This window comes from Sciurus vulgaris (assembly GCF_902686455.1).
Source record: "Sciurus vulgaris genome assembly, chromosome: 1".
In the NCBI taxonomy this organism is placed as follows: Eukaryota; Metazoa; Chordata; class Mammalia; order Rodentia; family Sciuridae; genus Sciurus; species Sciurus vulgaris.
The window spans coordinates 33,750,631-33,777,887 of NC_136461.1; the positions used below are offsets into that span (position 1 = coordinate 33,750,631).

Genomic DNA, 27,257 nt, shown 5'->3' on the forward strand with positions numbered 1-27,257 from the left:
TAGTAAGCATACAAAGTCTGGAGTGGTTATAATATCAGATAAAGTACACTTCTTAGCAGAGATAAAGATGGATATTTTGTAACGATACAAAGGTTGGTTCACCTGGAAAACATAAAAATTATAAGTGTATATTTTCCTAGTAATAGAGCTTCAAAATGTGTGGAGCAAAAATGAATGGAATTAAAAAAAGAAGTAGATAATTCCATGATCATAGTTAGAGATTTTTTAAGATTTCTTTTTTTATTTAAAATTTTTTTTTCCATACATGTATATAGGGTAATAACGTCTGTCTTATTCTATGGTCCTTCCCATCCCCACTGCCTCACCCCTCCTCTCACTCCCCTCTGTATAATCCAAAGTTCCTTCAATCTTCCCTACCCACCCCCCACCATGAATCAGCATCGGCTTATCAGAGAAAACATTTGGCATTTAGATTTTTGGGATTGGCTTATTTCACTTCGCATGATATCTCTAGTTCCATCCATTTACCTGCAAATGCTATAATTTCATTCTTTTTTAAGGCTGAGTAATATTCCATTGTGTAGATGTACCATATTTTCTTTATCCATTCATCTGTTCAAGGGCATCTAGGTTGGTTTCATAGTTTAGCTACTGTGAATTGAGATGCTCATAGTTAGAGATTTTAATAATCTTCTCAGCAATCAATAGAATAGTAGGTAAAAAAAAAACTAATCAAGACATAGATGATATGAATACTGTCAATCATCTTGACCTAACTGATGTTTATAGAACCTTGTACCAAACGATTGCAGGATACACTTTTTTTCTCAAGTACACATGGTATGTTCACTAAAGGACCATATGCTAGGCCATAAAACAAGTTGCCATAAAGTTAAAAGGATTTAAATCATATGGAATAAATTTTCTGACCACAGTGGAATTAAATTAGATACCAATAACCATAAGCTATCTAGAAAAGTCATATTTGAAAATTAAGCAACATACTTCAAAATAATCTTTGGTCAAAGAAATCATAAGGGAAATTACAATGATAATGAAATGTAAAAATTTGCAAGGTGCAGCTAAAGCAGTGATCAGAGTGAAATTTACAGCTTTAAATATTTATAATGGAAAAGAATAAAGGTCTCATATGTACTCCTTAAATTTTATAATGGAATGCTGACTTGCATCTCCAACTTTACGGTTCAGTGGATTGGATAATTTTCAGTTCATGCTGGGCAGTTCCCATTAGTGTTTCATAGTCAGGCATTCAGTTTCTACCAGGGCCTAGTTGTCAGCCAGACACTGCTTTTCAAAAGGTGGCAACTGTTTGCAGGTGAGATTGAGGATTTCTTTCAGAATCCCGGGTGCCTGTGCTGTGATTCTCCTACTGGTGTCAGCAGAAGACAAGCATTAGATCTTTGCCACAAAAGACTTTCAGCATCACTGGGTGTGTTCCATAAGCAGGCCGAATGGCAGCCCAGCTGGAATGCTAACCCCAGACCTCCCCCAGGACTCCTCCTGGAGCCAGGCCCCTCTCAAAACTTACCAGTTACTGGATAAACGAGTCAGAGCATGAACAAAAGTACAGCACACGCAGCCTCCAAACCCAAAGACAACCACCAAGCTTTGCAACTCTTTAAGGTGGGTGGTACAAGGTGTAGCATCTTATCTTTCTTTTTTTTTTTTAAATGAAAGGTAGATATTTATTCTTGAAGAAGAGAAAAATGTATACAGAAAGTCTAAATTCTTTCTCTTCATGCACTACCTTTGCAATGAAGTCCAAATACCAACTTTGAAGATATTTTCAAGGATAAATTTTTCTGAACACAAGACCACCTGCTGTGTCATGGACTTTTTTTTCATAGAAACCATATACTGCAAATATATTCATATAGCTTACAAGAAGCTTAGAACACTTATGCACGTTAACAGAGAAGACATATCTTACTGCAAAATATTACAGAAGTAATACAACTGTGTGGCTCTTAAACATTTAATTACTTGATTCAAACAGAGGAATGAAAAAAAAAAACCCACAAAATCATGAACAGGCATGGCTTTAAGACTTTTTGTATTCAATTTCTTCTACTTTCACATCATCTCCAATTAGCTGGTGGACATAAGTGACCATGGAAGAAGCCTGGATATATCCATCAACACAAATGAAAGAATAATGTTTGTTTCCAAGGCATTATATGAGCCAGTGGTCAGAACCTGGGTTAATATAGAATTTATTTTCAAGTTCAAGTGCTTCAAATTTGTGTACATGTCCTGAGATGAGAATGCCCACATCAAACTGTCGCGGCAACAGGGCTAAGCTGGCTGTACCTACCCATGGAATAACTTGTTGTCCATGGATCAGGCCAAATTTGAACTGTCCCACACTCACAATTTTCTGTTCAGGATAATTCAGATCCTCATTGAAGTCTCTTCTCACAATATGAACATCACCAGCCAGAGTCTTGAGATAGTCATAACTCTCCTGGGTGCAAAGGTTTCCAGTGCAGAGAACATGCTGGATCTTTCCCGGCACCAGGAGTTTTTTGAATTTAGCAGGCAAACTGTTGCACTGGTGTGGAATGTGTGGATCTCCCAATACCAACACCAACATCCTGTCACCTGGTTCTGCTCAGTCCCCACAGCAGCTGTCGCCCTCTTCCTCCCTTATCTCTTATTTTAATATTTATTTAGTTAATTAGTTCAGAAAAACGAAAGAAGTCCCTTAACAAAGAAGTCTGTAAGGGAGATCAGACTAGAAGAAGACAGACAAACATCCATGTGTTTGTGGTGGAGAAATAGCAACTTTCTCTCGCACGCTCACCCCATGTAAAGATCATATGTCGCCATAGGTCAGCACTGCAAAAACTGAGAATGAAGTTGTCTTTGTTAGGGAGTGAGTAATCACATTGGGAAGGCTTAAGTTTTTATTATTTGGGGTTTAGAACTAGTCGCTGTGGCCCTGCGTTTCGGGAGCGAGGGCTGGGAGCACAGGGGCTGAACCCAGAGGCGTTCTACCACTGAGCCACATCCCATCCACTTTGTTTTTTGAGAGAGATTTCACTAAGTTGTCCAGGCTCACCTTGAATTGCCATCCTTCTGCCAGAGCCTTTGGAGGACCTGAGACTATAGGCCTGTGCCACCACACCAGGCAAGAGACTTGAATATTTTCAGCTTGGAACAATTATGAATAATACTGTTCTGATGGCTTTTGTTTATGCCTTTGGTGAACACGAGAACTTACTTCTCTTGACTCTACCAGGAGCAGAACTGCTGTGACAGCAGGTCTATGTATATTTAACTTTAGTAAATAATGTCAAACGATGTTCCTACGTGGTTGTAATAATTTAATTTCCATCAGTAATATAGGAGAGTTCTACTGCACCATATCTTCACCAACATTTGGTATTATTTTTTTTACTTTAGCCATACTTGTGGGGAAAAGGAAAACTACCCATATTGAAATAAAGAGAAATAGGATAATAAATATTAAAGAAATTGAAGTGATAACTAAAGTCTGTCTTCATCCAAAAAACCAAAATCAAGCCAAAATGAGGTCATTTCTAAGTACTAGCATACTAAGAGTGTGTGTGTGTGTGTGTGTGTGTATTATTACACCTACTTCAGAAAAAGCATGAAGATTCCCAACTTCATATAAGGAAAATAGCATAAATTTTTTTTTTTTTTTTTTTGCAGGGGTGGTTTACCACTCAGCTACATCCCTAGTCCTTTTTATTTTTTATTTTGAGACAGGATCTCAGTTGTTTAGGACCTCGTTGAGTTGCTGAGGCTGACCTCGAACTTGTGATCCTCCTATCTCAGCCTTCTGAGTCCTGGGCTTACAGGTTTGCACCACTGTGCCTGCCTAAATAGCATAAGCTTGAATCTAAAATTAGATATAGTTATGAGAAAGAAAATTATAAGCCCATTTCATTTATGAAAAGATTATTTTAAAATTCTAAATAAAATATTAGTTACCTGAAGCCAAGATACACGTGACCAGGTGGATTTCGTTCCTTGAATGTAACATCAGAAAATCTGTCAGCTCACTTCATTGATAGACTAAAGGAGACAATTCATATGAATATATCAATTGATAAAAAAATTCTGCTAGCTCATTACTTATGACTAGGGAATAAACAAGTATTAGAAAACTGAGAGCTGAGTGAATCCCAGCAATTTTGGAGGCCCAGGCAAGAGTATCACAAATTTGAGGCCAGCCTCGGCAACTTAGTGAGGCCCTGCATTGAAATAAAAATAAAAATCAATGGTAAGATGCCCCTAGGTTCAATTTCCAGTCAAAAGGAAAAAAGAAAAGATGAAGGGGTGGGGGGAACAAAAAGAAAGAAAAACTTAAGTACACCCCCTTTAGAATAATACAAGGATGCCCACTACCACAGTTGCTATTTAACCTATTTCTGGTGATCCCGGCCAATGCTAAAAGAAGAATAAGTAAGAGGTGTAGGTAATATTGTCGTTATTTGCAGATGATATGATGGAACCCATTCCTGCTTTAGTTGTTGCCTAGGTATCTCCCAGAAAGTCACAGTCGCCTGCACTGTGGTCCAGTTCATCCTCCACAGCTCAGCTGGGTCTATCTTTCCTTTTCCTTCTCTTTCTTCTTTTCTTTTATTATAAAAGAAGTACACATTCATTGTAGGACATATAGAAAGTACCTACAGACAAAAGGTAGAATATATAAATAGCCTAAACAAAAACTACCAATGGTATAATTTTGGCTTATTCTCTCTTCCAAAAGGTTTTTTTTTATACATATACACACTTATAAAAGGGAGAGAACATAAACTCTCTGAAGGCAGGAATTGTGTTTGCCTTCTTTACTGCTTCACATCCAAGACCTAGCATAATGCCTGGCATATAATAGCATATATGTAAGTGGCATACAGTAAGTATCAAACAAATATTTGTTGAATGAATTTATGAACAAAAATGAAAAAAAAAACATTCCTACCAACAGTTTATGCTCATGTCTATTTCACCTATATCTTGGTCAAGAATGGGTATCACAATTTAAAAGTTTTACCTGACAGGCAACAAAATAGCATCCCATTGTGGCTTTAAACTTTTAATTTCTTTGATTGCTAGTGAGGCTGAACACTCACCTGTATGTTCATTAGCTGTTGTACTATTTATGCAATTTCCTCTAATGCTCTTGGCCCATTTAAAAATGGAAACATCTGTCCTTATCTTATTAGTGTGGAAATGTTCTCTCATTAACCTGATCAAGTTCAAATCAGCTCTCCCTTACACCATGTACTACTGCCTCCCTTTTCCCATAGTGTCTTTCTGAGGAGTTTCTCCAAATAGGGCATATTCTCCAACTTTCAAATGAAGAAACAAGCTCTGAGATGGTTCAAGTTCAGAAGATGAGACCTAGTGCCATCTTTAAGGAGCTCCTAGTCTTGGTGAAGAGAAGGGAGGATGTAAGATGATTGCCCTTACAGTGAAACTCAACTCTTTACCATGGCTCACAATGCCTACCTCTGATCTCAGCTCTTCCTGTGCTCCCCCTTCTCACCAGACACACACCATACTGGATGTTAGTCAGGTTTCCATTGCTGTGACAAAATACCTGAGACAAACAACTGAAAGGAGGAATAGTTCATTTTGGTTCACAATTTCAGAAGTTTCAGCCCCTGGTTGATGGCTTATTTACTTTTGAGCCTGTGGTAGAACATCATGGCAGGGAATGGGTGATGGAAGAGGCCTTTCACCTCATGACAACCAGAGCAGAGCTGGGGTGGGGAGGGAGAGATTGAGAGAGCGAGAGAGAAAGAGAAAGGGCAACGGGGTGTGGGGAAGGGCCAGGATCCAAATATCCCCTTTCGAGGGCACGTTCCCAATGACCTAATTTCCTTCCAGTAGGTTCAATCACCTTCCAATAGCACCACTGGCTAGGGATGAAAACTTTTAGCATATGGGCCTTTGGGGGGACATTTATATCCAAACCATAAGACCTTTTTTATCTGTTTTTCTTCAAAAAATAGAGCACCTTCCATTTTAGGGAATTTGCATTTGCTTTTCTTCTTGTGACAAACATTCATTCCTTCTCCAGATATCCTGTGGTTATTTCTATTGTTTAAATTCTAGTTCAGATTTCGACTCCCTGGAGAAACATTCCTTGACCACACTCTTCCGCTCTGTTACTCTTTTATTTCCTTCACAGTTCTTCTCATCATGAAAAGGTACATAATGGATTTTACTGTTTATATGCCCCGTGTTTCTCTTTGCCCACAAATAAAAGCTCTACCAGGAGGTATTTGTACCTCATTCACCTACTGCATCCCTAAGTCCAAGAACTGTGCCTGGCACAATATTCATTTACATGTTAGAATCTCTGTCTTACACAATTAATTACACAAATAATGACACAATTAATTAACCATAAGTAGGGTCAAGTGCTTAAGGCAGAGGCACAGGGCTCTCTCACATTGCTTTACTTCTGGCTCCAAGGAACATTCTTTTACCCTGTGGGCAATTTTTGCTACAAGACTTAGTTTCCCCCAGAAACTGAAGCTCGATGCATCCAGCAGCAATCAGACCTCAGGAACAGGGCAAGGTTTGTATATTTCCAGGCATAGTTCTCAAGTTTGGGGTCTAGCTAGACTTGTGCTGCAGTTGTTGTATCTCCTTCTCCATTCAGATCATAGGCTGCAACATTTATATCTAACTTGTGCAGGTTGTCTGCTCCTCTAGTCCTTGTGTGAATATTTGGCAGGTCTTAGTTTATGGTCTGGCCTTAATCAACCTCAATGCCTTAGCAAGCCCCTTTCCATGCCCTGCACTAGTTGCCTATGTATCCTCCATATTGGCAGGTTGATTTGCAGAGGCTGAAGCTGGGAGCTGCTTCCTCTGTCACTTCTGTTCTTCCTCTTTCTCCAGGGATATAAGCAGATTTCTTCCTTTGAGGAGCTTCTTCCAGTAGCTCCCGACTTGGAGCTGCGTTTTGAGCCTCTTTATAACTCATAACAGTGCAGCTAGCTCCCGAATTAGTTAAGTTCCAGGATGCTGGGGAAAGGAAAGCCCCAGAGGCCCCAAACCCACAGCCACTTCCACCACAGAAGGTGCAAGTAATGTCCAGACTCTATCTTGGCAGCCACCCAGGGATGCTCGGCCTGTCTAGTTTATCTCTTCATTGCCAAACTTAACAGAGGTACATGTTAACATTTAATAAACAAAGGCAGTTACTATCACTAATTCATTTAATTAAAAATGTCCCAGGCACTGATTTTTATGTTTTACATGGATTATTAGTATTTCATTTAGGCAGGTATTATTACAAATTTTTTTTTTTTTTTTTCTGGAAATGAAGAAACAGGTTAAGATAAATTCCTTCCAGAGCCACAAGGTTCTGGGCTTTTTTTTTTTTTTTTTTTTTTACTGCCCAAGATGTAAGGGTGCAACTCGAAATACGGTAAAGGCCGGAATAGTAGCGCACCACCTTGCGCAGGGTCGCGCAAGGACAGGACTGTGATAAACTCAGCGCGGCCAGTAGTTTTCGCACTGAGTTGCCAGCCGGCTCCGTTTCCGCCAAGCACAGACCGGAAGTATTTCTGTCGGCCGCGTTTGTAACGTACACACCCGGAAGTTTCTGACTGAGGATTTGCGGGGTTAGGGGAGCGGCGCAGGGAACCGCAGCCGGGAGACGTAGGTGTGGAGGCGCGGGGTGGGGAACGAAGAGGTGTATGAGGCTGCTGCTAACACCCAAGCAACGGGACACGCAGAACCCAGACCTGCTCTGGACCGCTGTCCTCGCGGCCCTCCTCTTTACCCCGCCCCCACTTGGGTCCGGAGTGGTCCCGCCCCCTGGCCTGAACGTGGTCCCTCAGGCACTGACCCTGGACCTAGGGGTGCACCCCCCATCTCTCAGGCGTGATGGCCACGGGCGCGGATGTACGGGACATTCTAGAACTCGGGGGTCCAGAGGGTGATGCAGCCTCCGGGACCATCAGCAAGAAAGACATTATCAACCCGGACAAGGTAACAGGTGCATTAGAGAGCATGGGGTAGTGAGGAGTAAGGGAGTGACAACGGAAGAGAGAAGGGGGAAGTGATGGGGTGGTACACTTCTAGTGAGATGCACGATAAAAAGGTGAAATAATGGTACAGAGAATATGTGTCATTCTTGATGAGAGGATGGAGGAGGAGGATGAGAGGATGGTAGGGACCAAGAGAGTGGGGCACCTACAAGACATGAGAGGACCAAAAGAGAGAAAAGTTTTGGGTGGGGGGAGACCAAGATGTTGTGACATTAGGCTGAGAGATAAGGAAAGGATCTTCAACTTTAACATAGATGAGGGAGGGAAGGGGAATGACATGCTCAGATTGGGTATGCTTCAGCAAGTGGATTTCTGTGTTTTTAAAGTGTGTCATTATAATGTTAGTATGTGTGTAACTGTACTTACAATGCTTTGTTGAGGGATTCTGCTGGTCTAAAGAATTTTCGGGAAAGGGGGTCTAGGTTGTGGTTCTTCCCTTGTGGTTTCTTTCCTCAGAAAAAGTCCAAGAAGTCCTCTGAGACACTGACCTTCAAGAGACCTGAGGGCATGCACCGAGAAGTCTATGCCCTGCTCTACTCTGATAAGAAGCAAGTATTGGGATCCCAAATCCCCATTCTCTGACCCCTGACCCGCCTGCTATGTCCCTAACTCCTGGTTTTTTCTTCCAGTTCTCTCCTTACCTTCCTTCCTCAGCCAGGGCTCCTGCTTGCTGAGCCGGATGCAAGAGGAGCTCAGATGTCTTGCTCTAGAACATGACTTCCTTGCTCAAGGGGAAATCAGCTCCTTGAGCCTTAAGGCTGTATACACCTTCTGATTCTAACCTTATACCTCCCTAAATCCTACTGCCAGGGATGCACCCCCACTGTTACCCAGTGACACTGGTCAGGGCTACCGCACAGTGAAGGCCAAGTTGGGCTCCAAGAAGGTGCGACCCTGGAAGTGGATGCCATTCACCAACCCAGCCCGCAAGGATGGAGCTATGTTCTTTCACTGGCGACGGGCAGCAGAGGAAGGCAAGGACTACCCTTTCGCCAGGTTCAATAAGGTGAGCTACCACCATTTGGACATAGGCCAATGCTGCCCACCTACTCTGAGCCATATGTACAAGCTCTCTCATCTCCTAGGGTTGGCTTCAGATGTATGCTCGAGCCCAGCCATGGTTACCCACTCAGTCTTCATGTCAAATAAGTGCAGAGTGGGGACTGGGCACTGTGGTGCATGCTCATAATCCCAGCGGCACAGGAGGCTGAGGCAGGAGGATCAAGAGTTCAAAGCCAGCCTCAGCAAAAGCGAGGTGCTAAGCAACTCAGTGAGACCCTGCCTCTAAATAAAATACAAAATAGGGCTGGGGATGTGGCTCAGTGACTTGAGTGCCCTTGAGTTCAATCCCTGGTTACCCCCACACCTCCCAAAAAAAGTGCAGAGTGGGGTCTTTTCTGCCCATGACATCCTGTTCTTCCCTGAACCTACTTTGGTTCTTGGTGACTTCTCTTAGCCTTTTACATACTGCTGTTTCTCAGACCTGTAGCCTATGTGTTTTGCTTTTTTTCACTCTGTGCTTTCTTTCTAGTGTGTCTGATTTACCGTGTGGCTTCAGCTACCCTCTATAATTCAGTAACTCCAAACTTAATATCTCTAATCCAGAGCAATGGTTCCCACATATCTGTAGATGTCATTTACTGACAAATCTTTCAGAGTGCCCCAGAGGTACCTCACATCAAATAGGTACCCCTGATCAAAACTTTTTCCATTTTCTGCCCCAAACCTATTCCCCATCTCATTGAGTGGATACTGGTATTCACCCATTGGCCACACTTGGGAATCATCCTTGACTTAGCCTTGTCCCTTGGGTCTCAATAGCAGGACAGAGGTACAGTAGGAGAAGACAGTTAACAAACATCTAAAGAAATAAAATAAATAAGTTGGATTTGTTCATATAAAAGCCATCAATACAATGAAACCAGGATATAAATGAATATGAAATGAGAAAAAGAATGAACATCTAGGTGTAAGGGAGGCCTACTTTTAGATAGGGTGGTCAGGGAGGTCTCTGAGAAGGTGGCATTTAAGGTTGACCGTTGTGATACATCATTGAGTCCCGTTGATTATTTCCACAATAAAGCTTAGTTCTCTGCCTATATTCTCCATCCTCTCTGCCACCACTCTAATCCAAGTTGAATTATCAATTGGATAAGTAAGGCTCAGCCTTACCCAGACTCACCCAGCCAGTGAGAGGCAGAACTCAACTGGACTGGAATTCCTGTCCATGACTTAAGCCACTGTACAATGAAGCCTCACAGGTGTTCTAGCTTGGAACAGCCTAGACTTAAAGCCTAAAAGCACTAGAGGCTCAAAACCAGGACTATAAGTCCTGACTTCTTTCCTCTCAGCCCAGTATATCCAGCTGCACCTGGATACCGTCCCCTGGATGGCTCACAGGCTTCTCAGACTTGAGCATGGCCACTGTGAATTCATCACTTTCCACATCCCAAACTAGGTTTTCTTCCATTTCACCATCATCCCTAAGTCCAGTGGAAGGAGAGATAGGAGATGCAAGGATGGGAAGGGACACCACGAGGGGAGGCCTCTGAGGTAGTGGGAGAGAGAGGTAGGATGAGACAGGTTGAGGTGAAGACAAAAAAAATGTTCATTTTGTATTTGGTAAATACTGCTCCATGCCAAGTTGAGGCCTAACCATTAGGGCACAAAAATGCAGACTCAATGTCTGCCCTCAAAAAAAACATATTGTTAGGATGGGTAGAGGGGTAGAGGCAATCAGAGTCTGGTGGGATACATGATATATTGGGAGGACCTGACAATCATGGAAGCTTACTGGAGTTGTTAAGAGTCTGAGTTGTCCTAAAGGATGTCACCAGGTGGTATTAGGAAAGGTATGCAGTGATTTTTTAAATAAAGGGAACAACATGAGCAAAAGCATAAATCATAAATTTTTAAAAATTTTTTTTAGTTGTTGATGGACCTTTATTTTATGTATTTGTTCACTCAGATGCAGTACTGAGAATTAAACCCAGTGCCTTACACATGCTAGGCAAGTGCTCTTCTACTAATGTACAAGCCAGCCCCATAAAATAATAATTTTAAAGGGTCATGTGTATGGGATGCTATGGGCATTTCTATGCTGATGAATCCTAAATCCCAAGGTGGGGCATGGTGGGAGATGCCAGCCAAGTGGTGAGTAGCAGCCAGGTCAGGTTGGCCTTTGCATCCAGGCTCAAGAATTTGGCTTTACTCTGGTGTCATTGTGTAAACATGGACAGATTTTAAGCAGAACAGTGTCAGGATCAGATTTGAGTTTTGGGTGACTACATGGCCAGAGAATGAAGTCAGAGTTAAAACAAATTAATTATCTTCCTCTCCAGTACTGCTTCTCACCATGGATCTCATCTCACTCAGTGGCTCCCTATCTACTCCCTTGCTTAGGCCAGAAACCTGGAAGTCATTTATGGTGGCAGCTCTCTTTGCTGTGCACACTCAAGCCCTGTGATTTCTGTCTCCTGAACCCTCTTGATCTGGGCCCTTCTCAGTGCTTTCTTGAAGCAGCTCAGGCCTTTCCACCTCCCACCTGCATTACAACTGGTCCCCAGACTCTCGTTTCACCTCTCTGTCCTCACTGCTGCTGGGGTGGTCTTTGATAACAAGAACTATGACCTATTATTTTCCTTAAAACTAACCCTGCTGGTTCCTGTCACCCTCAGGACAATTCCAGAGTCTATAACAGGTTCAGAGCTGGCTTCTACTAATTTGCCAGGCTCTTTTTGTGTCTCTGCTGTTTGTTTCCCAACATGTTCCTGTCTGCACATCAGGTGGTTTTTCTCTCTACTGCCCGCTCACTCTACTTAGGATTCTCTTCCCATTTCCCCTCACTAGTTCACTTCTAGGTAACTTTTTTTTTTTTTTTTTTTTTTTGTGGTACTAGGGATTGAGCCCATGGGCACTCAGCCACTGAGCTACATCCCCAGCCCTTTGACAGGGTCTCACCAAGTTGCTAAGGTTATTCTCAAACTTGTGATCCCCCTGCCTTAGCCTCCCAAGTCACTGGGATTACAGGCATGTGCCACTAAACTCAGCCCTAGTTAACATCTAATTTTTTACAGTATTGGGGGCTATACCCAGGGGGACTCAACAACTGAGTTACATTCCCAGTCTCCCCACCAATTTTTTTTTTTTTTAATTTTGAGGCAGGCTCTTGCTAAGTTTCACAGGCTGGCCTTGAATTTGCAGCCCTCTTGCTTCAGCCTCCCAAGTTGCTGGGATTAACAGGTGCATACCACTGTGCCTGGCACAATTCTGCTTTACCTTAAATGAGGACTCATTTATCTCTTCTCTGACCAACTCTTGTCCCCAGGCTGGACCCAATGTCACTTATTAACACTCTTAGGCTTAACTCACCACACGGTACTGAATGACTTTTTTTTTTTTTTTTTTTTTCCGGCTGAACTGTGAGCTGAGAAGTGAAGCCCACTTCCCTTTTATTATTTAGCATTGTGTTTCTGGTATAGGTGAGGCAGGCCTGTGATAAGTATTTGTTGAATGAACAGAGAGATGAAATGCCTTACTTCAAGAGCAGGATTGGCTATGCTTTTACCATGTTTTTAGGCTTATAAAAATTAAATGGAATTAAATGCATAGGAGGGATATATATTCAAGCCTAGGAAACCAGAGAGACTCCAGAGAAGAAAATGTTATAGACAGAAGAAATGTGAATGTGAAAAGGCATTTCAGGCAATAACAAAGGCAAGGGGGAGAGTCTGGTATGTTCCAGAAACTGCTGATCATTTGGCAGGAACTTAGGGTTTCTGAAGGGCAGTGGCTGCAGAAGGATATGTCATTCCCTCATGTGCTCATTGATCAATTCAGTAGATATTCATTGGTACCTAATGGAAACTAACTAAATAATCCTTGCTTTTGAGGAGTTTGTGAATTATCTTGAAGGCACTTTTGTTTTTCCCTGGAAGGGTATTTTTGGTATACCAGGGATTTATCCAGGGGCACTCAACCACTGAGCCACATCCCTAGTCCTATGTTGTATTTTATTTTGAGACAGGGTCTCACTAAGTTGCTTAGTATCTTACTTTTGCTGAGGCTAGCTTTGAACTTGCAATCCTCCTGCCTCAGTCTCCCAAGCCACTGGGATTACAGGTCTGTGCCATCACCTTTTTTTTTTTTTTTTTGAGACAGGGTCTCAGTAAGATGCTTAGGGCCTCACTTAAAATTGCTGAGGCTGGCTTGAACTTGTGATCTTGTGATTCTCTTGCCTCAGCCTCCCCAGCTGGGATTATAGGCATGAGCCACTGTGCTCAGCTGAAGGAACTTTATCTTGAAGGTGGGAGGCTTAGGGGTTGATGTGGTAAGATCCCTTGTTCTAGAACTGCATCTCAAATTATCTGTGGTGAAGGACATTTTTATATTTCCAGCCCATCAGATACTGATAAAGATAATACAATAGTAAGAAAAAGATAATACAAGTTTTTGTTTCTTCATATTAAATTAACCAGCACAGTTTTATTATATAAAAAGTTTTCTGTGCTTCTGCTCAGTTGCTCTTTTCACCATAGACTAGTGAAGTCTACACTGCCCTTTCAGTAGCTCTGTTCACAAAAGTCAAATTTTGGCTGCAGATGGAGGGTTAATTGGAGGAGGTTTGAATGGAGACAAGAGAGATGAGTGGAAAGCTGTTTTTCTGAGCCAGGCAAGTGATGGTGCTGGCATGGCCCAGAATGTGGCAGTGGAGATAGGGATTTTGGAGGTAAAGCCCCAGATTTATTAAGTGGTAGAAATTTAAAGATGCCTCCCAGGTTTCTGGCTTGGGCAACTGGATTGGGTGATGGTCACATTGACTGAGGTCTGGACTAGTGATGTCAGTATGAGCATGTTAAGTGAATTCAGAGGAACAGCTTGGGACTTCCAATAGGAGGTGTCCAAGAGGTACTGGAGAGAGCCAGCTGTGGTGGTAAGCAGAGAAACTTTCCCAGTTGCCTAGCATTGACCCTGTCCTTAGGTCTCTAAGGGAAAAACTCAGCTTGTGCTGGTGCTGTTTGTCTCTGGAGAAGAGGGGTGGGGTGTGGTCTAGGGGAACAAGGGGCCATGGCAGCGTTGCATATATTGGGACTAGGATTCAGGTCCTGTCTGTAGAGGTTTGACTTCAGAGAGCTCTGGGGGAGCGACAGACCCCACTGTCACCACTTGGTGGCAGCAGTGCTTCAGACAAAGTTGCTTGGCCTTTTCTCAGTCTGATGGGTGTATTTAGCCATCTGCCTGGCTCCAGAGTTGACCTTTGGACTCCACAGAAGTGCTTACAAGTGGTCCCCTCACCTTTACCATGGGGCAGGAGCATGTGTCCTATTACCAGGCTCTGGAGCTGAAGATGGTGAAGTTGCCCTTAGAGTACATCAGGCCGGTTATAGCCCAGAGGCTGCCAGGGTTCTAGTCAAGCAGATAAGTGCTTTCCTTGCTCTAGGCTGCCCTCTGCAGGGGTTGACAAGAGGACTTGCTTTTGTCCCCCTTAGGGACTAGCTGTAAACAGAGGGGCTCTGATGATGGGGCTGGAGCCCGCTGGATGTGACCTGATGTGGGCATTCCCCCACTGTCCCTCTGTGCCAGTAGACTGTGCAGGTGCCTGTGTATTCAGAGCAGGAGTACCAGCTTTATCTCCATGATGATGCTTGGACTAAGGCAGAAACTGACCACCTCTTTGACCTAAGCCGTCGTTTTGACCTGCGTTTTGTAGTTATCCACGACCGGTATGACCACCAGCAGTTCAAGGTGAGCTGGTATGCATGTGCTTGTGTCCCAGCCTCTGAACCTGGTAGACCCTACCTTCATGCCTATTTATCTCCTGTGTATCTTGGTTCTCAGAAGCGTTCTGTTGAGGACCTGAAGGAGCGGTACTACCACATCTGTGCTAAGCTTGCCAATGTACGGGCTGTGCCAGGCACAGACCTCAAGATACCAGTATTTGATGCTGGGCATGAGCGACGGCGGAAGGAGCAGTTGGAGCGTCTGTACAACCGGACCCCAGAGCAGGTTAGTCCTGAGCCCCACTGCCTCTCCTCTAAGCCCTAAACCCCTTGCTCATTGCCTCCGTCCTCTAAACCCTTAGAGCCCTCACCCCGTTTTCCATCCCCAGCCCATTCCTGCTTCTTCTTGGCTATTACCCTGCTGTCCTTTACTTCCGTCCAGTCCCTTCCCTCTCAGACAACCTGCCGCCCTTCACCTCCCTGTCTACTCTTTCCAGATTGCCCTCACACTACCTTTCAGCATCTCTTCTCCCTTTTCTAGGTGGCAGAGGAGGAGTACCTGCTACAGGAGCTGCGCAAGATTGAAGCCCGGAAGAAGGAGCGGGAGAAACGCAGCCAGGACCTGCAGAAGCTGATCACAGCGGCAGACACCACTGCAGAGCAGCGGCGCACTGAACGCAAGGCCCCCAAGAAAAAGCTACCCCAGAAAAAGGAGGCTGAGAAGCCGGTGTGGAGCTTAAACCAGCCCAGCTTGGGGTGGAGGGGTTTTGTGCCAGGCAACTCCACCCCGAGTGGGGAACTCAGAAGGCACACAGTTAGTGGGGTGCTGGAACTGATCCTAGACTCACTCCCTGTTACACCTTGGTCTCTACAACTCCTTCCCTAGGCTGTTCCTGAGACTGCAGGCATCAAGTTTCCAGACTTCAAGTCTGCAGGGGTCACACTACGAAGCCAGAGGGTACGTGAGTTATCTCCTTTAGTTTGGGCTCTGGGTTCCTGCTGGCCTGAGTGCCGCAACCAGTAGGAAGGGTGACTGTAGACAGAGGTGGCCTCATCAGGATCACAGGGGGATGTAGCCAAGCTAAGGTCAGAACTTTCACTATATTCCACTTGCTTGGCTATTTCCTTCTCTGGCCCATAGCTACCTCCAAGGGGGTACCTTCCCCGCAACCCCACTATCATTAGTTCCTTTCAATCCCTAAACCTCTTGTTGGGGAGAAGACTTAGCTGCCTGGGTCATTGCAGATGAAGCTGCCCAGCTCCGTGGGTCAGAAGAAGATCAAGGCCCTGGAACAGATGTTGCTGGAGCTTGGTGTGGGTGAGTGTGGGCCCCAGAGGAACTACCTATGGGGGGCTGTGGATGAAGGCTGGACAGGGGGTGGGCAGTTTGTTACAGGCCTTTAGCCACAGCCTGGCTGTGCCTTGCCTGCAGAGCTGAGCCCCACCCCCACGGAGGAGCTGGTGCACATGTTCAATGAGCTGCGCAGTGACCTGGTATTGCTCTACGAGCTCAAGCAGGCCTGCGCCAACTGCGAGTATGAGCTACAGATGCTGCGGCACCGGCACGAGGCACTGGCCCGGGCAGGTGTGCTGGGGGGGCCCACCACACCAGCAGTGGGGCCAGTCCAGGCCTCTGCTGAGTCAGCCGTGTCTGAACCTGGACTTGGCCCTGACCCCACTAAGGACACCATCATTGATGTGGTGGGCGCACCCCTCACACCCAATTCGGTAAGAGTCTGGATGGACTTGGGGAGCATGCCCTGACCCCATTCCCTCTAGTGCCTGCAGCAAAACTATCACCTCTTTGAGGGTCTGTGGCCAAGGGCAGGAGTGGGTTGACCAGTGGGCGTTATCTTCCGAGTGAAACACACACCAGGCCTCGGGGACCACTGACCTAAGAACTCCTGTGTCTCCTCAGAGGAAGCGACGGGAATCGGCCTCCAGCTCATCTTCTGTGAAGAAAGCCAAGAAGCCATGAGAGGCCACCTGGAGTGTGGGTGGTGCTATGGTGTAAATAGAGCTGCTAACTTAGACTGGGCTGCCTCTGCCTCTTTTCCTGCACTTCCGATGCCCCTGGCTGGGAGGGTTGGCCAGGCAGGGGCTCAGCACAGCCACTTCCCAAAGGTGATAGTGCTTGCCTGTGTCAGGTCCTTGGTGGCATTGTTGGTTGGCCTCTAACCCATGACAATTGCCCCAAGCCTCTATACCTTGAACACCCGTGGTCTTACACTCAAGATGGCCTCACACACAGTGGTGGCTTCAAATACTTTTTTGTATTTGAACACAGCCTTGTGCTCAGACAGTCTTCACACTCCCAGACCTGTATATCTTCAGTGAGGGTGTTACAGGTGCTGCAGTGACAGCTGGCCACACACCGATGGCCTTGTGCAGAGGCAACCTGGAGCATGCTCCAGCTGGTTCACATCCTGATAGCAACAGCACAGCAATAGCCTTACAAAGATGGCTGCACACACACCCACCGCCTTGTTTCCCCGACTTTATTCAGTGGCACGTTCACAGTGGGGATGGGGGTAGACACAAGTGGGGCCTGATCTGTCCTGGAGCCCTGGGGGCACCACACACCATGCACTATGGATGGGAGGGGGCACAGGGGGGCTTGGTGGCCCCAGCAGTAGCCTGTGTGCCAGGGAGGAGGCGGCGAGTGCCTGGGTCCCCCTAGCCCAGGCCCATAATGGGAAGGGCTAATACTGGGCTGAGACTGAGGGGTGAGGGTAGGTGGGGGGCACAAAGTGTCTGCTCCAGAGAGGCCAAGAGGCCAAGTGCTTACCCAGGGCACAAGCCTACAGGGCAGCTGGGGGACACTCTGGGCGCAGGACTGTGCCACTCTCCCTTTTCCCCTCTGGTGAGGGAGAGGATGATTCTGGGCTGGGCCAAGCAGCTACCCTGTCCTGCCCCATCCCGTCCTCGACCAATCAGAATGGCTTCGACGTCTGCTTGAAGATGAAGCCTCGATATGCGAGCGTCTTCATGATGTTGGCGATATTCTTGCAGTCATCTATAGGGAGGAAGAGAAAACATTTAAATGGGCCCCAGATCCTTCTTCTCCATGCCCATAGGTGCTTGCACAGGGTGGGGAGGGGAAGCAGGGTAAGGTTCAAGAGTCATGGGCTCTAGAGAGCGGGGGCCCTGGCCCTGGCGGCAGCATCTCTGGCTTCAGGTTGGACGAGGTGACGCTGGGCCAGCAGGAAGCCTGGTCGCGAGGCTTCTCAGCCCCATAATTCATGCTGGAAATTGGCCGGCATGTCCTGTCCCAGCCCCAGCGGTGATGTATGGGCGCCGTCGCAGTAAGAAAAAGGCAGAGTAAATGTGTAATTTCTCCCTTGACGGCCCCCGGCCGCTGGGCGATCCTTCTTGTTGCCGCCGCGTGGGGACGGCCCATCCGCCACACTCCGTCTTCCCGCCACCCGCCTTGATGTCTCCATTTCATTACCGTGTGGCCATTCATCACGCCCATGGCCAGGGTGACTTTGCCGGCACTTGTGTGTGGGAGATGTGGCCCAGGCCATAATCACTGGTGACAAGGCACAAGGCTCAGCACTCGTGGGCTGGATCCCTGAGAGTCACACCTGCTGTGGGTACTTGTTTCTGTGTGGTCCCAGACAGGCTAGGGAGAGCCCAGATTTATGGCCCCTTTCAATCCTGGCCATTTACTAGACACGTGTATGTCAGCCTGGGCCTCACTTGTCCCTGAAGGATCAAAGCTGGGTGCTGGTCACTTTCTTTGGCCCTGCCTCTGCTCAGACCCCAGAATAAATGTCTGCTTGTGCCAGACCCTATCACAGTTTCTCTGCTATGGGTCTCTTGTGAAAAATTTGATGCTGTACACTCGGCATCCTAGAGGTCATGTGCAGGAATGCTGGGCCTTGGGATCATGGTCACAGGGTGGGACTTATTCCACTACAAGCAGCAGGAGGGACAGCTGCCCAGAGCTTGTCCCACTAGAGTAAACCTAGTACAGAAATGGCCTTAGTGGCTTATTTTCCTATTCAGCTGCCCTGAGCAGTCACCAAGTGCCATCCTCTCACTTGCCTCTCTTCCCACTCCTTTCCCACTTCCCAGGCTTCTGGGCCATGACCAGGGGCTTCAGCCGCCACCAGCCCTCAGGGGATCGATGTTGTGATTGCAGAAATATTGTACATCGATGTCATAATCAAGTGGGGGGTGGTGGTAAGGTCAAGGTAGGGTCAGGAAGCCCCTGCATTTGTTAAGGACTGTCCCCTTCCACTGGGCTCTAGGCTGGTCCTCATCAGGACCTCAGCCTAGGAAAGGGAACCCCCTTCCTCAGAGCGAGGAAAAGGTTGTAGGTAGGAGAAGAGTCTCTGGTCAGCCCAGGGCCTTTGTCACTAGCCAGATACCAATTCTGCAGATCCTGCTTGGGGCAGGCAAATCAGAGTCCTATCTTGCAGAGGTCAACATGCATGTACCTGTGGTGGATACGGGTGTAGAGAGGTGACACCTTGTTCCCCCAGGGGCTCAGGCAGCCATGAGGGCTGGTCTAAGGCAGAATGGTGGGAAGACAGATGGGTGGGTAGTGGCGGCCATGGCAACTCCAGACGTGACCCATCCCCGTGGTTTATGGGCCGGACACACACCCCGCTCAGCTGAGGCCCCGTCATTTGTCTCCCTTAGTGTGTACGCCTGGGCTGTTGGGTGTAGAGGGTGGAGGAGGGAGGGAGCTGTGGCAGTTGACAGGGGAATAGGACAAGAAGGGGCTTGGGAGGAGGAGGGGTTATGGGGTCTAGGGTCTGTCTGTTGGAAGGGTTGATAGGGTGATTTTCTTCCCAAATAAGCCTTGCTGTCGGGCACCTCCTATCCTTCCTGTCTCTTGCACTCTGGGGACCGTGGCTGCTGTGCATATTAAGAATAAGTCCCCTCGTTATCTGCAATTACCCAGCGGCCACACACCTCATTTCTTCCAGCAGAAAAGAAAATTAGTTTTCTATTGACTTCATCTAGCTCCTCCCTCATCACTGGACAAATCGCTCAATCTGCCTCCCCTGGCCCAAGTGAATGTTCTGGCCCAGACCCCCAGGCCACCAGCCATCCAGTGGGCAAGCACCGATCTCCTACCTGTGTGGGAAGGGGTTGCACGCCTCAGTCTCTGTCCTTGACCTGTCCCCATGCTGCACGTTGGATGACTTCACCCAATCCTAAGCTTAGGCTGCCCCAAAGGTGACTCTCATCAGCCTCACCTCTCCTGAGCTCCACACCATAAATTCATAAATTCATTTCCTTCTAAATAAAGACACAAAATGTCCTCAGTAATGAACATATTTTCTCCCAAGCTTCTGCTTGCCCCTGTGTTCTCCACACCAGAGAATGGCATCATAATTCCCTCAAATACCCAAAGAAACCTGAGGCAGGCTTCTCACCTTGCCCCCCCGCTTGCTCGCCAAATCTAGTCAAGTACGAACCTCTGAAGATGTGATCCCCTTATTCTCTAATCACCTACTTCCCTTCATCCCAGCAGCAGCCACCCATGAGTTCAGACCTCATCGCCTTTTACTTGGATTACTACAGCCTATTCCATCTCCTCCCTGTAATTCATCTCCTTGTAGCTAAAGCAATCTTTCTTCCACAACTCTGGCCAGGTCCTTCCTGCTTTAAACCCCTTCGGTGTCTCTCCCTGCCCTCTGTTCAAAGTCTATACTCTTTAATGTGACTCAAAGCTTCAGCAAAATCTGATCCCTGTTATCACCTCTGACACCCTCTACCTCCATTCGCAAGGTACCACATACTATTTGCTGAAAATGACAAAGTGGACTGTGGAATCAGACAAACCAGTTTTAATTTCACCCACCGGTTGCATGACATGCGGCAAGTGCTTCATTTATTTACGCTTCGCTCCATCCTATATTTTTGCATGAGTCATTGTTTACACTCAGTCTCTTCTCTTCCTGAAGGATGCTAGCTTTCTGGATGACCCAGTGGTGAGAAAGTGTATACTGTACAATCTATGGCATAGATTGAAGACTGGGCTGGTACGCTGATGAAACCAATTGTCATTCATGCCACAGACTCTGACTGCTTACTCTGTTTACAGAGGATTCTGGATTCTAATGTGTTGCAACTTGTCCACTACAATAGAGGCCCAGAAAGAGGAGAGAGCTTGCACTCAAATCAGTGGATGGCAGTTACAGGCTGTCAGCCCAGAGCTCTTTTTCCCCTAGGAACGTAATGAGAGTCAATGCAAACTACTCATCAGTTAAAAAAGAGAAGTCAATGGCACAAGTAGAAGATAAGGAAACTTGGTAAAAGATGCACCAGAGACTGATCTGGGGCTTTTAATAGGCTAAAAGTGCAGAGAAACAGCAGCAGTGTCAGCGTAGTGACAACACAACCTCTTGGAGTCCTCTGCTTGAAACTCCTGGGCCATGTGGACAGCCTTGCCTTTCAGCACTTCTCACTTAGCTAATGAGACCCGCCTGAGGCTGCTGTGGCATGGGGTGGTGTGGGCACAGCCTTGTGCCCACAATGGAGGCTATAAGAATAGGTCTTCTGTACCTTCACATTCTAGAAGGCTAACCTATTTATGTGCCTGCCGGGTCATCAACTTGAGACAAGATGACTTTTCTTGCACGTGCACGTACACACACACACACACACACACACTGAGGAATGAACTCAGGGGTGCTTTACCACTAAGATACATCCCCAGTCTTTTTTAGTTTTTGAGACAGGATCTTGCTAACTTGTCCAGGCTGGCCTTAAACTTATGATCCTCCTTTGCCTCCTGACTTTCTGGGAGGTGTGTGTTATTACACTAAGCTGGGACATTCATATTCTTAATGTTGGAAGTATTTTTATATTGCCAAGATCATTTATCCCTCAAAGAGGAGATAAGCAGAGCTAGAATCTAACAAAAGATAAGCTTGTCAGCTGGGCCCCCAAGAATAGTCAAATATCTGTTTGGCAAAGGAGCTGCCAAACAGATATTTGGCAGAAATCTACAGAAGGGTAGCTCGGACCTCTTAGAACACTGAGTGAGAGTTCACACAGAGTTAACAAGCTGAGGCTGGCATGCTCTCGTTAGCTGCACTTGTCTGGGAACTGAAGAGGACAAGAAGCAGCCTGTGCCAGGAAGACCCTCAGGAGGAAAGGGGTCTAAGAAACTCTTGGGGAGCCGTTCATTCCCATATTCAGTTCATTCAGCAAACGTGCATTGATGTACCCAGCACAGGTGGGCTGTGTGGTCTGAGGGATGTGCAAGACTCTGCAGCTCCCTGTCCTCATGGTGCTCAGAGACAGCCCTGCAAGTGGCACAATGCTACATGGAAAAGAAGCATGGAAAATTCACCTAGTTCTTCTGCTTGGTCCTCAGAAATGGATTCCTGGAAGAACAAAGCTAAGAAGAGGTCTTAGGGGATGTGGGAGGAGTTACCTGGGCAAGTTGGGGTTAAAGTGAGAAAGGTATTCTCTGCATAATATACAAGATAGGCCTATTTCTGAAGGTGAAAGATAGGGTGTCCAAAAACATTAAGTTTAGAAAATGAGTGGGTGGGAGGTAATGCAGCAGCAGCAAGGAAGTGACAAGAAATGAAGCTGGTGAAATCAGCAGCACTGACAAGAGTAGAAATCCTGAGGAACCCAAATGCTCAGCTAAGGAGCTCTAGGTTTTATTATTCTGGCAAGATTGCAGAGAAATTAACATGTTTAAGGAAAGGAATGACAGGACCAGATCTGTGTTTCAGAATTACCACCTCATCATGTTAAGACAGGATTGGAGGGGCTAGCCCTGAATTGAGAGATCACTTAGCAGACATACTTTGGCCCATGTCAGAAAGGTTGACTCAGAGTGAGGTCAGTGGCAGAGGAGAGGGAGGTGGAGATATACTGATGGGGTAGAGTGTGGATGGAGGCAAGGAGTTTTTAGGAAAGAGAATGAGTAAGCCTTACTTCAGGGATTTGGTGAGCTGGGAGAGAAACCCTAGTGCTACTCAATGAGGTAAGGAATTCCAGATAAGGTGCAATTCTGAGGCAGTTATGAACATAGTTTTGGATGAATTAAGATTCCTATGGGACATCTAAATTTATCAGGCATTTCCTTAAGACTTTTCAGGCTTAGTATGTTACTTCAGAAGGCCCTCTCTCTCCCAGTGTCCTAAGAAAAAAAAGTCTATATTTTCTTCTAACAGTTTTATCTATATTTTATATTTAACTTTTGAAATCTATCTAGAATTTATTTTAATGTGTGGTAAGATACTTATTTTTTTCTGACAGATGTTGATTGCCCTATCCCCACCGAGCAAACTGTCCATATTTTCTGCAGCCTTTTGAAATCACATATACAAATCTCATACATGGGTCTGTTTGAGCAGGAAATTGAAAGAACATGAAATAATCAACCTGAAGCTCACTGGAGTATCCACAGGCCTCCTGCCTCAAAGTCTTTGCCCGGTAATACACCCTATTAGTGATCAGGAAGTGGTGAGGGATAGGGCCAGAGCCAAGTAACCAGACGGCAAAGATGGGAGCAAGGTGGGGGAAGGATGGGGAGAAGTGTGCGAGGAGCAGGAGCCAGGCATGGTATGTCAGTGTTCTAGAACCTCATCTGCCTGCCTGCCTGCCTGGACATTCTGGAAGCAGAGAAAAATGCTGTGGGGCTACCCCGAGCAGGTTTGATTAAACGCTGTACTAGCTTCACTTGGGACTCACACTAAAAAAATTGTTATAGCTGAAATTCAAATTTAACCAGTATCCTATATTTTTATTCACTAAAGCTGGCAACTCTTCGATGGGGACTAGGATACCAAGCTCCAGCTGGCTGCAATTCAGGGTTCAGCTTCAAATGGTAGTTTGAAAGGAAGATGGGGGCCAAGGCAGTTAACTTAGAACTGAAACAGCAGAGGGCCCCCGTTCTATCCTGATTCTGAGTTTGAATGCAAACTCCACTCCTTAATAACTGTGTGAACTTTAAGCAAGTTTCTAAACTTTAACTTTTCTGTGTTTTGGTTTCTATGCTACAATGGGAGTAAGAGTGACAATTAGAACAACTATGTCCCTCAAAAATCAAAAGATGAATTTTTATTTGTGATGTGCTTATAAACATTGTCTTAGTTATTGTCAATGTTGTTACTCCAGTAACATCCAAAAATATGGTTATTCCAACAACAATATCCTGATATCCCCCATCGCCCTGTCCCTTGTCTGTCCCATACTTGGCTCACACAGACCCCTGAGACCTTATTCACAGCCACCCTGTCTCTCTGGATACATTTTCCAGACATAAACTCCCTCTTCCAACAGACACAGTTCCATAGCCTCCTATCCCTCCCTGGGCCAGGGTCCTCACAGCCTCAAGTCTGAAGTGACCCCTTCTTTCAGTCCTTCCTCTCGGTTCTCTCCCCCTCCACCCCAGCCGAGGTGCCTGGAGGTGCCACAGGGCTGATGGTGAAGGATGACGGTGGTTTCACAATAAGGGGAAAAGGCAATTTCATCTTGATTAGCAGGCGATTTCTCTCTCCGTAATAAGCGCGCTCCAAATAATTAGCGTGTTTTACGTAATAATGAAATTACAGAAATGCAGTCCACTTATTCAAACAACTCACCATTACCATATTTTTAAATATTAGACTTAATTAGAGTTTATCACTTCAGAGAAGTATGCGGACCGAAGATGTTTTTAAAAAAAATCCTCATAAAGTGTTTATTAAGCGCTGGTAAAGCTGGGATAATGATGTGTTTGGAAATTAAGGCAATCAAACACTTACCGCTGCTCCTGGAGGCCGGGCATGGAAATGAGGCCATTACACGCCCATTACCCGCCAGCTCACAGCCACTTGGGGGGTGGGGGGAGGATGTGCCTGGCCGAGAGGGCATAGTGCCCGGAAATGCCTGTGCCAACATCCCAGAGCTGCCTGACCAGTAAGCACAACACCAAACCCCTTAAGTCACTTATATACCACATTTGTGTACCAGGAGCCCAACTCAGATTTGGCCAGGCAAGTGGTCCCAAGTGCCAAAGAAGATACCCAAGACCAATCCTGATCCAGACTCCCAAGGCCTGGCAGGATTGGAGTTGATGTCAACTCCAATCAAACCCCAATGCAGAATGGGGACACAGCCAGGTGAGGCAGCCAGGAAGGCTGGTGTAAAGAGGTGGAGGGTGAATGCCACCTGCTAGCTCAGGTCACTGTGGAAGAAGCTACAGACCCAGACCAGGCGACCACTGCCAAGTGTGGGCCACACAAGAGGGGTTCATGAAGTGGCGGAAAGAAACTGAGGAATTGAACTGGGAGCCAAAGAGGCAGAAGAGCCAAGGCCTACTCTTGGGAAAAGGTCTAGGGGCAGAACCTGGATCAGGGAAAGCAGGCAAGAAGGTAGCAGGGAGAGGGCTGGTGGCTCCAGGCCCCATTTATCCCAGTGAATAACTAATTCCAGAATTTATAGTGCTGGGTTTTTGTTCTGTGGCCATTTATATCTACGAGGGGAGGAAATGAAGAGGCAGCGCGGACGCCACATCTTTCTGTGTTATTGCTTGTCTGCCATTTGCAAATCATTATTAATTGTGGGCCCTAGTGGCAGGCCGGTGGGGGCCGGGCTGGGTACATCCACATAGCTCTTCATCAAGGACCCCAGCCGCTGCCCCAGAGAGCCAATTACCCCGCCCTGATTGGGATCAGATAAAGAGGGAATTTTTACAAATTAAGGAATAAATAGAATTTCCACACAGGGCGCGGGCAGGACCTGAGAGGCTATAATGAAAAACCATCCGTCACCATCAATGCGTCCTGGGCACGCAGCCCCGGCACTCCTCCTCTGGTGGGCCTGCCCTAATGCTCAGGGGCCTAGGCTAAGAGTCTAAGGACACCCCAACCCTCCCAAGGCCTGGAAGTGAAAAAAAGGAGTCCCACAGGGGTGCATGCACCCTTTGGGCTGAAAAGGCCTAGGCCCTAGCTCAGGTACTGGCCTGCATGCTGCTCCCCCTCGCCCTGTCTGCTTTCCCTAGGGGGTTTGGGAAGGAAGAGAGAGGCAGCCCTAAGAAGGACCAGAGTTGGGGACCATGGGGCAAAGACCACATCCATGTCTCATAGTCATGGCAGCCCTGGGGCAGAGCCCCAGCCCCCTGGACCACTCACTCTGGGCTCCCATTAGCGCTCCTCCCCTTGGATCATTAAATATGTATATCTTATTACACGCCTTGTTAGAGTATCGAGCTCTATTGACTGATGATAAATCCTGAGCCTCGTCGTGGCCATAAATTTATCTGGAGATGATGAAGACTCAATAATCTAGTCAGGCAGATAATATCATCGGGCCTTAAAAAAGATCATTACATTATATGTCAGAATTAAAAGTGAAATACGCCGTAGTAACAGGGCGGCTGCTCTGGCCGTTACAACAGATGCCCGCCTCCCCCATCCCATTCCCAGCCAGCCCCCTCCAGGTGGAGGCATCAGGAGGCCTCACCTGCCTCCTAGCTCTGGGATGCCATAGCCAGAAGTGCTACAGGAGAGCCAAATAACCCACGGCCAAGTGAGGAGACCTAGCTGAGAGGTGAGGAAAAGAAGTGGCTACTGAGAACAGCTGAACAGATCTGCTACACCTGGCAGCCACATCTGTTCCAACCAAGCTTCTGCCTGACCCTATCCCCAGATATGTCCCATGATCAGTCTTCTCCAGTCTTCACTGGTTCTAACAGAAAGTGTCAGGGCCTCACCCACTTCCAGAATGGCCTGAACACCCAGGACACAGATTCTATCCAAAATGGGGACACAGAGAGCAGTTGATCTGCTAGCCTGTGCTGCTCTACTAGCCCCTGTGCCAGCAGCCTGTGGGAGCCTTTCTTGTGAGCATGTGCTGTCTGTTGGGCCAGCCCTGGCACTTCCTTCCCGAGGGCCTGTTGCCCAGCCTCTTTCTTCCTTGACTTCACCATTAACACCCTTCCTGGGTCTTTTTCTACCCATTTCCACTCTAGCACCCTCAACCATTGAAACATCCTGTTCTTCCCTGGATACACTAAGTTCAGATAGCCCCAGACCCTGACGATTATCTATTTTTCTTTTGTTCACTGGAACCTTGAAGCCATTTACACCCCTGTTCTACCACATCCTTCCTGTCTTCACTTTTCCCCTCATTCCCTTCTGACTGACGACACACTGTGCCATGCTGGCAGAGCCCACCACTCCCTCACATGGCTTGGATTAATCCTCCAAGGTCAGAGTCATTTATGGTGCTCCCACCCTACCTTGCCAGTCACTTGGGTCAGGAGTGGGGAAGTGTTCTGGCTACTTGGGAATGCGGGTTAGTCTGCTGGAAGCACTTCAAGGAGTTTTCTAATGAGCATAGGCACAAGGGGAAAATAGAACGAGAAGCTAAAAAAACAACCTCTAAACTGGGTACACACTGATGTCCCTGATTCCAGAGGGTTATATTTAGTGAGGAAGAAGGAAAAAAGAATGCTGAGTATGAACCAAGTAGCTTCTGTCCTAGCAACACAACAGGCACACCTGCCTTTGGAGCCTGGCCCCCTCTACACTGTGTGGGAAGTTTCCAT

General features: G+C 46.6%; 2 protein-coding genes and 1 pseudogene across 7 annotated transcripts in view; 1 reads left to right on the plus strand and 2 right to left on the minus strand.

Annotated features, from left to right (window-relative positions):
• Window positions 1–439: 439 nt before the first annotated feature.
• Window positions 440–7,408, minus strand: LOC306668588 (vacuolar protein sorting-associated protein 29-like; annotated as a pseudogene). Its single transcript, XR_013766854.1, has 2 exons — window positions 1,511–7,408; window positions 440–612 (listed from the first exon to the last, which is right to left on the minus strand). The product of XR_013766854.1 is annotated as a vacuolar protein sorting-associated protein 29-like (transcript).
• Window positions 7,409–7,585: 177 nt separating this feature from the next.
• DMAP1 (DNA methyltransferase 1 associated protein 1) lies at window positions 7,586–16,773 on the plus strand. The gene is made up of 10 exons (XM_079151851.1): window positions 7,586–7,962; window positions 8,478–8,569; window positions 8,832–9,027; window positions 14,607–14,765; window positions 14,859–15,026; window positions 15,282–15,467; window positions 15,627–15,698; window positions 15,986–16,058; window positions 16,173–16,468; window positions 16,659–16,773. The coding sequence occupies exons 1-10, from the start codon at window positions 7,858–7,860 to the stop codon at window positions 16,716–16,718; spliced, it is 1,407 nt and encodes a 468-aa protein (XP_079007977.1). The 5' UTR covers window positions 7,586–7,857; the 3' UTR covers window positions 16,719–16,773.
• Window positions 16,774–17,223: 450 nt separating this feature from the next.
• The window catches only part of ERI3 (ERI1 exoribonuclease family member 3), a 130,874-nt gene continuing 120,840 nt past the window's right edge, over window positions 17,224–27,257 (minus strand). For all 5 annotated transcript variants that reach the window (XM_079151961.1, XM_079151967.1, XM_079151960.1 and 2 more), the window contains one exon: window positions 17,224–17,756. In XM_079151961.1, the coding sequence (XP_079008087.1) occupies window positions 17,674–17,756 (83 nt within the window). In that variant the 3' untranslated portion in view covers window positions 17,224–17,673. The remainder of the gene's footprint in view (window positions 17,757–27,257) is intronic.